At 43.7% G+C, this 14,000-nt stretch overlaps 1 protein-coding gene across 2 annotated transcripts in view; it reads right to left on the bottom strand.

Annotated features, from left to right (window-relative positions):
• The window catches only part of LOC141110983 (tubby protein homolog), a 143,650-nt gene that overhangs the window by 81,818 nt on the left and 47,832 nt on the right, over positions 1-14,000 (bottom strand). For both annotated transcript variants that reach the window (XM_073602850.1, XM_073602848.1), the window contains exon 6: positions 445-558. In XM_073602850.1, the coding sequence (XP_073458951.1) occupies positions 445-558 (114 nt within the window). The remainder of the gene's footprint in view (positions 1-444; positions 559-14,000) is intronic.

Genomic DNA, 14,000 nt, shown 5'->3' with positions numbered 1-14,000 from the left:
AAATCAGAATCAATGGCTTGGTATTTTGCTATTTAATCTAAGAGAAATTTCCAAAAACATGGCCTGTTGGGGGTACTTGAGGACAGGGTTGAGAACCATTGCAGGACTATTTTTCACCATAGCTTTCCTGTATATTGATGTTACAGCAGTTAGTGTGATATAGTGTTATGTTACAAAAGGAACTGTGCCTTTGGTGGAAATAACCCATCCATTTGCAGTATGTGTATTTTAACTGTGAATGCAACTATTTAGATTGAGTTTTGCCCTAATGATTTACTTAACACCTGTGAAAGGGCAGTATTAAAACATGGTCCAAAAGTTTGGAAACCAAACATTTTTTATTGGCAATAGTTCTGCTAAACATTAATAAAAGCACTGCATCCTACATCTTGTATTAGATTAAATATTATCGTAGAGGTTATAGAGTTACTGGAGATCACACACCTGCTCTTGTCTTGTTCTTCTGCTTTACTCTGGCTGCGGCTGGTTCTTTCTTTCTGGTAAGAGGCAGGGTGTCTTCAAGAATGGTCTCCTCTATGTCTTCATCTGAAACATCAACTAAATGAAGATAGAATAAACACAATTGTCACATATAAGTTGTTTAATCATAAGCATCTATTATATGACACAAAAACTGTATGCCCACATATCACAATGTAAGAAACCTTGTGAAGAAAACACCAAAGTATAGATTTAAATTTGGGAGTCTGACATTACACAAAAATGTCAGTGTACAGTCAGACTTACCTAGCAACATGTCTGAAATTAAGAAAAAAAAAAACAGTTGGTAGCACCCTGTAGTCCTTGGAAACTTTATTTATACCAGGACAACTGCAAGTAGCCCTGCCTGGTACCTCCTCCCAATCTCACATGTTACACCCACACTGGACTTGATCATACAAAAATAGGATTAAACCCAGTGTGAGTGAAACACGTCAGTGTAGCCCTAAGTTGGGCTTCTTGCAGCTGTCTTGGACTAATAACATTTTTACTAGTGCTGGACCTTGGACAGCTGTTTTTTCCTAGATGTGTTGACAGTTGAGGGAGAGAATGAGCCCTTGCTTGCCATTTGTAGCCTGTCAGCTGAGGGAATGATCCTCTATAGAGGACTTGAGAACAACACAAAATCATCGCTAATATGTCTGAAATAACTGTCAATAGTAAAACTGTATCCCAATGCAGTTCCATTAGAATTCCTTAGAAAAGAACAAAGTACAGGTATTACAAAAAAAAGGGGGATACATGATTTCGTGAGACCTGCAGAATTTAGTAAGCTTTCCACTTAAAGTGGTTCTAAAGGCTGAAGGTTTTGTACCTCCATGCATTCTATGTATGAAGGTACAAATCCTTATGTGAGCAACCTGCCCCCCAGACCCCCCTGATACTCACCTGAGCCCAATTATGATTCAGCAATGTGCATTAGAGCCACTGCTCTCCTGGCTCTCTGCCTCCTCACTGACTGAGACAAAACAATGGGAGCCATTGGCTCCTACTGCTGTCAATCACAGTTAGTGAGAAGAGCACGGAGAGCGGGGCTGACCCCCGTTCTGCTGCCTCATGGACACACAAAGCTGGGCTCGGGAGCGAGCATGCAGGAGTGAAAGCTGCTTGGTATGGGGGCACTTGGTGGGGGGGAGCCCGAAATGCAGGCGGTGGACCCAAAAAGACTAAGATCGGGGCTGCTCTGTGCAAAACCATTGCACAGAGCACGTGTAGACATATTTGTTATTTTTTTTTTTTTTTGAAAACTGACAATTTTTTATTGATTTTCAAAATTTTCCATCAGAAAAATTAAGAAGACACGCATTGTTGTAGAAATCATAGACCTGGCGAATTGTCAACATACATTATGGCCAGTGATAAAACTCGGTTAAGACATGCAAATCGTATATACAAAAACAGTATATGGTATCATCAGATTGATTAAGATTCAGAATTTCTGTATCACAACAGAGTCTAACCTGCAAAAGTGCATGTTTGCGAATAGAGGAGAAGGGAAATATACGGAGAGGGTTAGAGAGAATCAGAAAAGCAAGAGAGAGTGGAGATGGCCAGATAGAAAGTAGGAGAGAAAAGATAGAAGAGGACAACCCCCCGGCCCTAGGACCTCTGCACCGCCCTGGGACACCAACCACATGCGACCTCCCCGAGGTCAAGGTTCGTCAGGATATCAGGTTGTAGGGGCCTCCAGCATATCTCACAGCTCTCACACTCGGTTGTGTGTATTGAGGGTGTTATTTAGGGATGCTGTCAGGTATTCCATCCATTTAACATCTCTGATCCTGGAGTGCAGTTCAAACAATGAGGGGTGTTCCCTCCTTTTCCATTTCAGGGCTACCAAACATCGTGCAGCTGTCAGCACCTGGGCTAAGAGCTTTTTAGACAGTTTAGAAAAAGAGGGGGGTGGGGGGCCCATGAGGAAAGTTTTACGGTTGAAGGGCACCCAGGAACCAAAGATGGAGTGGAGTAAGGAGTGCACCGTCTGCCAGTAGGGGGCGATCAGAGGGCAGGTACAATAGGTATGATATAGCGTCCCTACATCTTTACAACAGCGACAACAGCGGGAGTCGGCAGAGGGGTATATGGAGTGGAGCAGGTCAGGGGTTTGGTACCAGTGGATTAAAATCTTGTATTGGTTTTCTTTATAGAGTGTGCAGTTGGAGCTCTTAGAGGCCTGTGACCATATGAGCTGCCACATCTTCAGGGGTATAACCTCACCCAGGGCCTGCTTCCACTTGCGCATATAGGCATGTCGAGGTCCGGTTGGTGACAAGTCCATGGTTAGGAGCTGGTAGGTGCGCAAGATCATACCTTTAGGGGACGAGCCCTCTAGACATATTTTTTTTTAATTTTACCAAAGATTGCGCATAATGACGTATTTGTAGGTAACTAAAAAAGGCCTGTCTGGGCAAGTCAAAAGCATATTTCAGATCCTGAAACAATCGCAAGGTTCTGGTTCTGGTATCCACCATTTGACCATAGCGAAATAAAGCCCTGCCCATCCAAAAGTGGGACATTTGTGAGGTCAGGCTGTCCGGGACATTGGGTGTAAATAGAAATGAGGTGACCAGGGAGGCAGGGGTGGTAAGCGGATACAACGATTTAGCGCGCAAGCCATAACGTTCGCAAGAGCACCATTGGTCCCAGTAGCTGTGACCCACTGAGCGGTGCATCCAAACTACACAACATGGAATTTGGGTGGGGGGGGGCCACCCACAACTTCTTAATTTGTGTCCGTCGATTGTAAGCATGAAGGGTACACCAAGAGGCTACAGGACGTAACTGGGCTGCTAGATAATACTTGGCTATGTTGGGGAACGCAAGGCCGCCTTGGCCGCGGGGGGCATACAGGACTGGTCTAGCAATTGCCTCTTATAATTCCGGTGCTTCTTATAATTCCAGAAAAATTTATCAAGTCGCTCTGAAGTTTCCTAAAGTGCGAGGCTGGGAAGGGATGGGCAGCATTTCAAAGAGGTAGAGAAGTTTAGGTAGAATCGCCGTCTTGATGGTCACCAGGCGGCCAAAGAGAGATAGCTTTAGAGATTTCCACTTGGCCAGGGAGGCCCTAATGAAGGTGTATAGTTGGGGGAAGTTGGCCTTATAGAGGGTGTTGTAGGTGGGTGTGAGGTGGACACCGAGGTATTTTAAAGAGGAAGTCCTCCACGCGTAATTGAATGATTAGGAAAGGGCAGACAATGTCTGGTGGGGTATATTGAGGGGGAGGGCTACCGTCTTAGAATTATTCATTTTGTATCCTGAGAGGGCGCTGTAGCGATCTAGCTCTACGTGTAAGTTCAGGAGGGAAACATGAGGTTGCGTAAGTGTAAGCAGAACATCGTCCGCAAATAAGGATATCTTAAAGTCCCTAGTACAGACAGGGATGCCGTGGATGTTTGTGTTCTTTCTGATATGAGCTGCTAGGGGCTCAATACATAGGGCATAGAGGAGAGGGGAAAGTGGGCAGCCTTGTCGGGTCCCGTTAGTAATGGGGAAGGTGGAGGAGGAGGCAAATTGAGTCCTAACTAGGGCCGAGGGGGGTGAATATAGGTGGGCGGTGGCCTGAAGGAAAGGGCCCTTAATGCCAACACGATGGAGTGTTGCAAACAGGAAAGGCCAACCCAGACTATCAAAGGCCTTTTCCGCATCTAGGCTGAGGAGCAATGCCTCAGACCTATTCCTGTTTGCAACTACTATGAGGTCAATAACTCTCCGATTGTTATCCCCTGCCTGGCAAAGGGGAATAAATCCTATTTGATCCTTGTGGATTAGTGACGGCATGTAGTTGTTTCACCTATTTGCTAATGCTTTGTAAAGATTTTTAGGTCTGTATTAAGGAGTGCAATCGGCCTGTAGTTGGAGCATAGTGTATGGTCCTTTCCCGGTTTGGGGATCAACGTGAGGAAGGAGGTCTGCATGTCTCTCGGGATAGGTGTGTCAGTCAAGAAAGAGTTAAACAGAGGTGTGATGTGGGGGAGAAGAAGTGGTAGAAAAGTTTTGTAGTAGAGGTATGGTAGACCATCGGGCCCAGGGGCCTTGTTGTTCGGTAGAGATTTAATTGTGTTGGTTACTTCCTCCTCAGAGATAGAGGAGTTGAGGCTAGTTAGAGCGGAGGGGGATAGAATAGGGAGGTCTCAGTCCGTTAGGTAGGAGTGGATGGCCTGGGATAAGTTGGGGGATGGAGGATTATGTGGCACACTCGGATCATTATATAGAGTCGAGTAGTAGTCGTGAAAGAGTTGGGCAATTTTAGAGGAATGAGATTGAAGGGTGCCATTTGCATCTTTAAGAGGGGTGGGTGAAACAGCTGCCACTCATGGAGTTGTCTAGAAGCATATGCGGTTTGTTGGCCTAGTCATAATAGGTCTGTCGCAGCCTAATGCCGCGTACACACGAGTGGACTTTTCGACCAGACTGGTCCGCCGGACAATTAGACCGTGTATGGGCTTCATCGGACCTACAGCGGACTTTTTCAGTCAAAAATCTGACGGACTTTAGATTTGGAACACGTTTCAAATCTTTCCGACGGACTCGAGTCCGGTCGAAAAGTCTGCTCGTCTGTATGCTAGTCCGACGGATGAAAACCGACGCTAGGGCAGCTATTGGCTACTGGCTTCCTTATTTTAGTCCGGTCGTACGTCATCACGTACGAATCCATTGGACTTTGGTGTGATCGTGTGTAGGCAAGTCTATTTGTTCGGAAAGTCCGTTGGAAGTCCGGCGAAAGTCCGTCGGATAGACTGTCGGACCAGTCCAGTCGAAAAGTCCGCTCATGTGTACGCGGCATAAGAAGAGCTTTCTCCGTCTTACCCAGGTCAATGTCCCTCAGCCCAGCCCTAGTGCTTACAAGTTCCCTAAGAGTGGTCAGGGAAGGGGATGAAAGCAAGTGTGACTCCAGTTGTCTGAGTTTTTCTAACAGTAGTCGCCGGGCCACATTAGCATTATGTTTTAGGGCAGTGGAGAGTGATATGCACTGGCCTCTGAATTTGTTATTTTTTATAAATAAAACTTGTACCTTTAGTATCACTTTAAATTTTGCTTGACACCTAACTGAGCAAAGCCTGATCATTCACACCTATCTTATGTACAGCAACAGACAGCTCTTAGCTACATAGTTAGGTTTTAAAAAAAGGCCCTAGTCCATCTTGTTCAACTTATAGGAAAAATAATCAAATAAAAAAACCACCATATTAGGAGCTCTATATCCACAATTAATCCAGGGGAAGGTGAAAAAAAAAAGACTAAAAACCATGGTCTACTTTACTCCAGTGGGTAAAAAAAAACAACCTCTGGAGTTATTACTGATCAATCTTAATATCTGGTTATATTTTGTTTATTTATAAATAAATGCTTAATTTTTTTAAACAAATAATCTACTAAGCTTGCCAGAACTAGTTCTTGAGGGAGCATATTCCACATTTTCACAGCTCTTACTGTGAAGAAGCCTTTCTGTATCTAGTGGTTAAATCTTTTTTCCTCCAGATTTAAAGAATGCTCCATTGTCTTCTGTAAGGACCAGAAAGTGAATAACTGCAACAAGATCACTTTATGAACCAGTTATATATTTACAGTGGGTATAGAAAAGAATCACCCTCAAGTATATTCTTGAAACCAGAAGACAGTTAGTAAATGAGTAATATGTGGATGGCATTAATGTTTGAGAATTTTAACACTTCTTTTGTGAAAACAATGCTGCTGAGAAAAAACTTGTTAACCATTGCAGCCCCGGAATATTTGGCTGCTCAATGACCAGGCCATTTTTTGCGATACAAAACTGCGTCGTTTTGACTGACAACTGCGCGGTCCTGCGATGCTGTACCAAAACAAATTTTTTGTACACAAATAGAGCTTTCTTTTGGTGGTATTTGATCATCTCTGCGGTTTTTATTTTTTGAGTTATAAACAAAAAAAGAGCGACAATTTTGAAAAAAACACAATATTTTGTACTTTTTGCTATAATAAATATCCCCATTTTTAAAAAAAAAAGGCTAATTTTTTCCTACGTTTAGGCCGATATGTATTCTTCTACATATTTTTGGTAATAAAAATCGCAATAAGCGTATATTGATTGATTTGCGCAAAAACGATAGCATCTTCAAAACAGGGGAAAGATTTATGACATTTTTATTATAATGTTTTTTTTACTAGTAATGGCAGTGATCAGCGACATTATGGCTGGCAGATCGGACACTTCTGACACATTTTTGGGACCATTGACAATTATACAGCGATCAGTGCTATAAAAATGCACCATCACAGGCTCCACATGTTTTTTGCCTTTTTCCGAATATCTCAGCTTCTTATGTTGGGAGAGACATATTCCAGAACATCAGAGCAACACAGGTACCTCCTCATACCATTGCGATCTTGGAGCAAATGGTTGCGCCCATAGGAGGAGCACTGTTACATCTGCCCACCCATGGAGGCCAGTGGAGATCTCAGATGGTGATTGCTTATTTTCCATAGCATTGAGGTGAGAGTTTTGGGAGACTTTAATATTAAAGAAGCCACAGCAGGATTACTTATGGATAACCTTCTCTATCAATCCTGATAGCAACAGAATTATATCCACTTATTTATTCACTTAAAGAGGACATTTATTAACACTTTTGCATTTATTATATATTATCCATCATTATTTATTTATTTCATTTTTCATTTTTTTATATATTCATTTTGATTTTACAGCTGTGTCTTTCCCTCATGGAAGGTGTTATACACTTTTTTTTCACATGATTCTATATAAGGACACTTTTGAAGTATACACTACATGATTTGGGATTATTAGATTTATGGTACATTTATGTAATATTATATATTGCACATTGTCACTTTATTTAGATGTTTTAGAACACGTTTGTTGATCATTTATGTACCCTATTTGATATGATATTTATTCAGTGTATTTATTACTACAATTTGCGCAAAATCTTTATTCACCTTTACTGTTTAGTGTTATGTGATACACTTAGAGATTTTGGTGCACTTTGCTTGCACTTTTGTATTAGTTTGTTTACTGTCCCTGAGTAGCGCGAGAGATTTTTTGAACACTGTAAAAATGCACTGATTACTGTGTAAATGTCACTAGCAGGGAAGGGGTTAATACTAGGGGGAGATCAAGGGGTTAACTGTGTTCCCTTGTGTGTTCTAACTGAAGGGGGATGGGAGTGACTGGAGGAAATGACAGATCGTTGTTCCTAGTTAGTAGGAACTCACAATCTGTCTCTCTTCTCCTCACAGAACAGGAATTTGTGTGTTTACACACACAAGCCCCTGTTCTGGCTCTCTCGTCTCGACCGCCGGCCACGCGCATTGCACCCCCGCAGTGCAGTGGGCACGCACCTGCTATCTCGCTTAAAGGGACCAAAGTACAGCTACGAAGGTTCGCGGGATCATACTGACCTGCCGCAGTATAATGACGGCAGGTGGTCGGCAAGCGGTTAAATTATGAAACGCGATAAGGAGGCCAGAGGAGGCTTGTATATACAGCGGGTATAGAAAAGAATCACCCCCCTTTAAAATAATTACATTTTGTTGCTTTGCAGCCTGAAATGAAGACAGACACAGTATTTATTTTATCCAGCTGTATTTACTCAATGCAACTTATAACATCCAAGTGAAAGATGTAACACCATGTCAGAAAAAAATTAACAAACAGAATCACTGACTTGGAAAAAGTATCAACCCCTCCTAAAAATGACTTGTAAATGTAATCAGGTGTAGTTAATCACCTTTTCAATGGTACACAAAGCCATTTGACTTTCAACTGTGATCAGCTGTGGTCATTTTGATTAGCTCAGCATGAAAGGAGCTTTCCTGGAGCATTTCAGTCCCTGGTTGTGCAACTGAAGCAAACATTCAACTATGGGTGGCAAGGCACTGTCAAAAGATCTCTGGAATAAAGTTGTGGACAGGCACAAGTCAGGAGATGAATACAAAAAAAATGTCAAAGGCTTTATCAATGCCTAGAAGCACAGTGAAATATATTATTAAGAAGTGGAGGGTATTTGGTACAACACAGACCCTCCCCTGGATCAGGACGTCGCTCCAAACTGGATGAAAGAGTCAGGAGGAAACTGGTCAGAGAGGCTACCAAGAGGCCTACAGCAATTCTGAAGCAGTTGCAGGAATTTATAACGAAGAGTGGTCATTGTGTGCATGTGACAACAATATCACAATTTCTACACAAATGTGGCTTGTACAGGAGGGTTGCAAGAAAAAGCCATTCCCCAAGAAAGGCCACATGTGACTAACTGAGCTTTGCCAAAATGCTTCTTGAAGATTCCGAGGCCATAGGGAAAAAGATGTTATGGTCAGATGAGACTAAAATTGAAGTATTTGGCCGCCCTCAACAACAACAACGAGATTTCTGGCTGAAATCCAATACAGCTCAACATCCAAATAACACCATTCCTACAGTAAAGCATGGAGGTGGTAATATCCTGTTATGGGGGTGTTTTGTCTGCAGCAGGGACTGGAGCACTTGTCAGGATAGAAGGAAAATGGATGGGGAAAAATACTGTCAAATTCTTGAGGAAAATCTGCTGCCCTCTGCCAGAAAGTTGTCCAATGGAAGAAAGTTTACCTTCCAGCCAGGGCTCTCTTTAATATTGATTGGACCCTGGGCAAACATTTTCTTGCGCCCCCCCCATGCAATTTCACTCTCCATCTGCTCTTAGCAATAAATAGCAGCTAGATTCAAAATCAGCTTACTGAATCAGATCAGGCAGCAATTGCGATTGGTTGCCAGAGGTTACAGCATATCATTACCGTTCACTGACTGGCTGCTAGAGCTTACAGCACACATTACGGCTCACTGATTATTTGCTAGAGGTTACAGCACATGACTTCTGCTTGTTGATTGGTTGCTAGAGATTACTGTACATCAATACTGTGCACTGATTGGTTGCCAGAGGTTGCACATCCTTACTGCTTACTGATTGGTTGCAAGAGGTTAGTGCACATCATTACTGCTCACTGATTGGTTGCAGAGGTTACAGCACATCATCTCCTCACTGCCTGCACACCATGGACTGGGGAGGTGAGGGGTAGGGATGAGCCGAACACCCCCCGGTTCGGTTCGCAGCAGAACTTGCTAACAGGGAAAAAATTTGTTCGAACATGCGAACACTGTGAAAGTCTATGGGACACGAACATGAATAATCAAAAGTGCTAATTTTAAAGGCTTATATGCATGGTATTGTCATAAAAAGTGTTTGGAGACCTGGGTCCTGCCCCAGGGGACATGTATCAATGCAAAAAGAATTTTTAAAAACTGCCGTTTTTTCGGGAGCAGTGATTTCAATAATGCTTAAAGTGAAACAATAAAAGTTTAATATTCCTTTAAATTTCGTACCTGGGGGGTGTCTATAGTATGCCTGTAAATGGGGCGCATGTTTCCCGTGCTTAGGACAGTCTGACAGCAAAATGACATTTCAAAGGAAAAAAAAGTCATTTAAAACTACTCGCGGCTATTAATGAATTGTCGGTCCGACAATACACATTAAAGTTCATTGATAAAAACTGCATGGGATTTCCCCACAGGGGAACCCCGACCCAAAATGAAAAAAAAAATGCGTGGGGGTCCCCCTAAATTCCATACGAGGCCCTTCAGGTCTGGTATGGATATTAAGGGGAACCTGGTGCCAAAATTTTTTAAAAAATGGCGTGGGGGTCCTCCTAAATTCCATACCAGGCCCTTCAGGTCTGGTATGGATATTAAGGGGAACCCCACACCAAAATTAAAAAAAAAATGGTGTGGGGTCCCCCCAAAAATCCATACCAGACCTTCATCTGAGCATGCAACCTGGCAGGCCGCAGGAAAAGAGGGGGGGACGAGAGAGCGCCCCCCCCTCCTGAACCGTATCAGGCCACATCCCCTCAACATTGGGAGGGTGCTTTGAGGTAGCCCCCCAAAGCACCTTGTCCCCATGTTGATGGGGAGAAGGGCCTCATCCCCACAACCCTTGGCCAGTGGTTGTGGGGGTCTGCGGGTGGGGGGCTTATCGGACTCTGGAAGCCCCCTTTAACAAGGAGACTCCCAGATCTCTGCCCTCCCTGTGTGAATTGGTAATGGGGTACAGATGTACCCCTACCATTTCACAAAAAAAGTGTCAAAAAGTTTAAAAAACACAAGAGACGGATTTTGACAAGTCCTTTATTAATTTCTTCTTCTTTCGGCTTCTTCTTCCATCTTCTTTCTTCTGGTGTTCTTTTGGTGTTCTTCTTCTTTCTCCATCTTCTTCTTCATCTTCTTCTTCTTCTGCTCTTCTCGTCCCGCATCTTCCTCCAGGCTTCTTCTCCGCTCTGTCCGCACGATCCGCCTCAGTGGGAGTCTTCAGCCTTGTGACGCTTGGCTTCTTCTGACATTTCTTATATAACGGAGGCCACCCAGTGACCCGCCCTGCTCTGACGCACGGGGAATTCACGGGACTTCCCTGTGGCTTTTGAGGTGACCTCACCACCCTCTGACAACACAGGGAAAGCCACAGGGAAGTCTCGTGAATTCCCCATGCGTCAGAGGAGGGCGGGGTCACCGGTCACCTCATGTAATGCACAGGGAATTCACGGGACTTTCCTGTGGCTTTCCCCGAGTTGTCAAAGGGGGGCGGGGTCACCCGGCGGTGACCCCACCCCCCTCACACGGGAAAAGCCACAGGGAAGTCCCGTGAATTCCCTGTATGTCAGAGGAGGGTGGGATCACCGGGTGGCCCCGCCCTCCGTTATATAAGAAATGTCAGAAGAAGCCAAGCGTCACATGGCTGAAGACTCCCACTGAGGCGGATCGTGCGGACGGAGCGGAGAAGAAGCCTGGAGGAAGATGCGGGACGAGAAGAGCGGAAGAAGAAGAAGATGGAGAAGAAGAAGATGAAGAAGAAGAACACCGAAAGAACACCAGAAGAAAGAAGGTGGAAGAAGAAGCCGAAAGAAGAAGAAATTAATAAAGAACTTGTCAAAAACCGTCTCTTGTGTTTTTTTTAAACTTTTTGACACTTTTTTTGTGAAATGGTAGGGGTACCCCATTACCAATTCACACGGGGGGGTGGGATCTGGGGGTTCCCTTGTTAAAGGGAGCTTCCAGATTCCAAAAAGTCCCCCGCCCGCAGACCCCCACAACCACCGGCCAAGGGTTGTGGGGATGAGGCCCTTCTCCCCATCAACATGGGGACAAGGTGCTTTGGGGGGCTACCTCAAAGCACCCTCCCAATGTTGAGGGCATGTGGCCTGATACGGTTCAGGAGGGGGGGCGCTCTCTCGTACCCCCTCTTTTCCTGCAGCCTGCCAGGTTGCGTGCTTGGATAAAGGTCTGGTATGGATTTTTGGGGGGACCCCACACCATTTTTTTAAAAACTTTGGTGCGGGGTTCCCCTTAATATCTATACCAGACCTGAAGGGCCTGGTATGGAATTTAGGAGGACCCCCACGCCATTTTTTTAAAAATTTTGGCATCGGGTTCCCCTTAATATCCATACCAGGCCTGAAGGGCCTGGTATGGAATTTAGGGGGACCCCCATGCCAATTTTTTTTTAATTTTGGTTCAGGGTTCCCCTATGGGGAAATCCCATGCCGTTTTTATCTATGAACTTTTATGTGTATTGTCGGACCGACAATTCATTATAGCCGCGGGTAGTTTTAAATTACTTTTTTTCCTTTGAAATGTCATTTTGCTGTCAGACTGTTCTAAACTCGGGAAACATGCGCCCCTTTACAGGCATACTATAGACACCCACCAAGTATGAAATTTAAAGGAATATTACACTTTTATTGTTTCACTTTAAGCATTATTAAAATCACTGCTCCTGAAAAAACGACCGTTTTTAAAAAAATCTTTTTGCATTGATACATGTCGTCGGGGCACGACCCAGGTCCCCAAACACTTTTTATGACAATACCATGCATATAAGCCTTTAAAATTAGCACTTTTGATTTCTCCCATAGACTTTTAAAGGGTGTTCCACGGCTTTCGAATTTGCCACGAACACCCTAAATTGTTCGCTGTTCGGCATTTGCGTATTCACATGCACCTAAATTCAAGGTGCTGTGGCACCGTGTGGTTTTGAAAAAGGGTTAGGGACTTTGTTCTGTATTTCTAATGCATAGAGCAGCCAATTGAAATGAATGGGCTGCGCTACACACAACCTATATCTTTATCCACCCTGTCAGTACACCTTTGCATCCTAAAATCCCTGCTAACCTCTGTACCCCAAACCTCCCCTATTCTCTCCACTCCAAACCCCTCCCTTACCTCTACCTGCCTCCTCTGCTCAACTTTGCACCCACCTTCCTTACTTCTCTAAATCCTTGCTCACCTGTGCACCCCAAACTGTTATTTATTCTCTGCCTACCCTACACCCCCCTCCAATTTGATCACCTTTGCAGAACATGCTGCTGGTAGGCTTAATGACCACAGTTGCAGGCAGGACTTTCAAGAATGCCCCTTTATCTCCCCAGTGGGCAGCATTCAGCAGAGGTGATTGTGAATAAGATTTCAGGGGGGCATGATATACATATGAATGCCGCCTCTATTTACATATCAATGTCAGTTATTTACATGTAAACACTGGATCTATAGGTGATTCATCTGTACACAGCAATAGGGCAGGGTATGAGACAGCTGCTTTGGGCCTGACAATGACCCAAAGCACACAGGAAAAATGACCACATGGTGGTTGAAGGAGAAAAAGCCTAGTCAGAGCCCAGGCTTAAACCACATTGAAAATCTATGGAATGACTTGAAGACTGCAGTCCACAAATGGTCTGCAAAATATTGCAAAGTTTAGATGTGCAAAGTTAGTAGAGACATATCCCAACAGACTAAAGGCTGTAATTAAAGCAAAAGGCGGTTCAACAAAATACTAACACAATGGGGTGTTCCATTTTCCAACTCAGTGATTCTGTTTAATTTTTTTCTGACATGTTATATCTTTTACTTGGATATTATAAGTTGCACTGAGTAAATACAGCTGGATAAAACAAATTGTGTCTGGGGGGATTATTTTCTATACCCACTGTATATACAGTTGCAATAAAAAGTATGTGAACCCTTTTGGAATGATATGGATTTCTGCACAAATTGCTCATAAAATGTGATCTGATCTTCATCTAAGTCACAACAATAGACAATCACAGTCTGCTTAAACTAATGACACAAAAAGAATTAAATGTTACCATGTTTTTTTGAACACACCATGTAAACATTCACAGTGCAGGTGGAAAAAGTATGTGAATCCCTAGACTAATGAGATCTCCAAGAGCTAATTGGAGTGAGGTGTCAGCCAACTGGAGTCCAATCAATGAGATGAGATTGATGGTGTTGGTTACAGCTGCCCTGCCCTATAAAAAACACACACCAGTTCTGGGTTTGCTTTTCACAAGAAGCATTGCCTGATGTGAATGATGCCTCGCACAAAAGAGCTCTCAGAAGACCTACGATTAAGAATTGTTGACTTGCATAAAGCTGGAAAGGGTTATAAAAGTATCTCCAAAATCCTTGCTGTTCATCA

The sequence above is a fragment of the Aquarana catesbeiana genome, linkage group LG10 (genome assembly GCF_042186555.1).
Source record: "Aquarana catesbeiana isolate 2022-GZ linkage group LG10, ASM4218655v1, whole genome shotgun sequence".
In the NCBI taxonomy this organism is placed as follows: Eukaryota; Metazoa; Chordata; class Amphibia; order Anura; family Ranidae; genus Aquarana; species Aquarana catesbeiana.
This window is presented reverse-complemented; position numbering and strand designations above follow the sequence as displayed.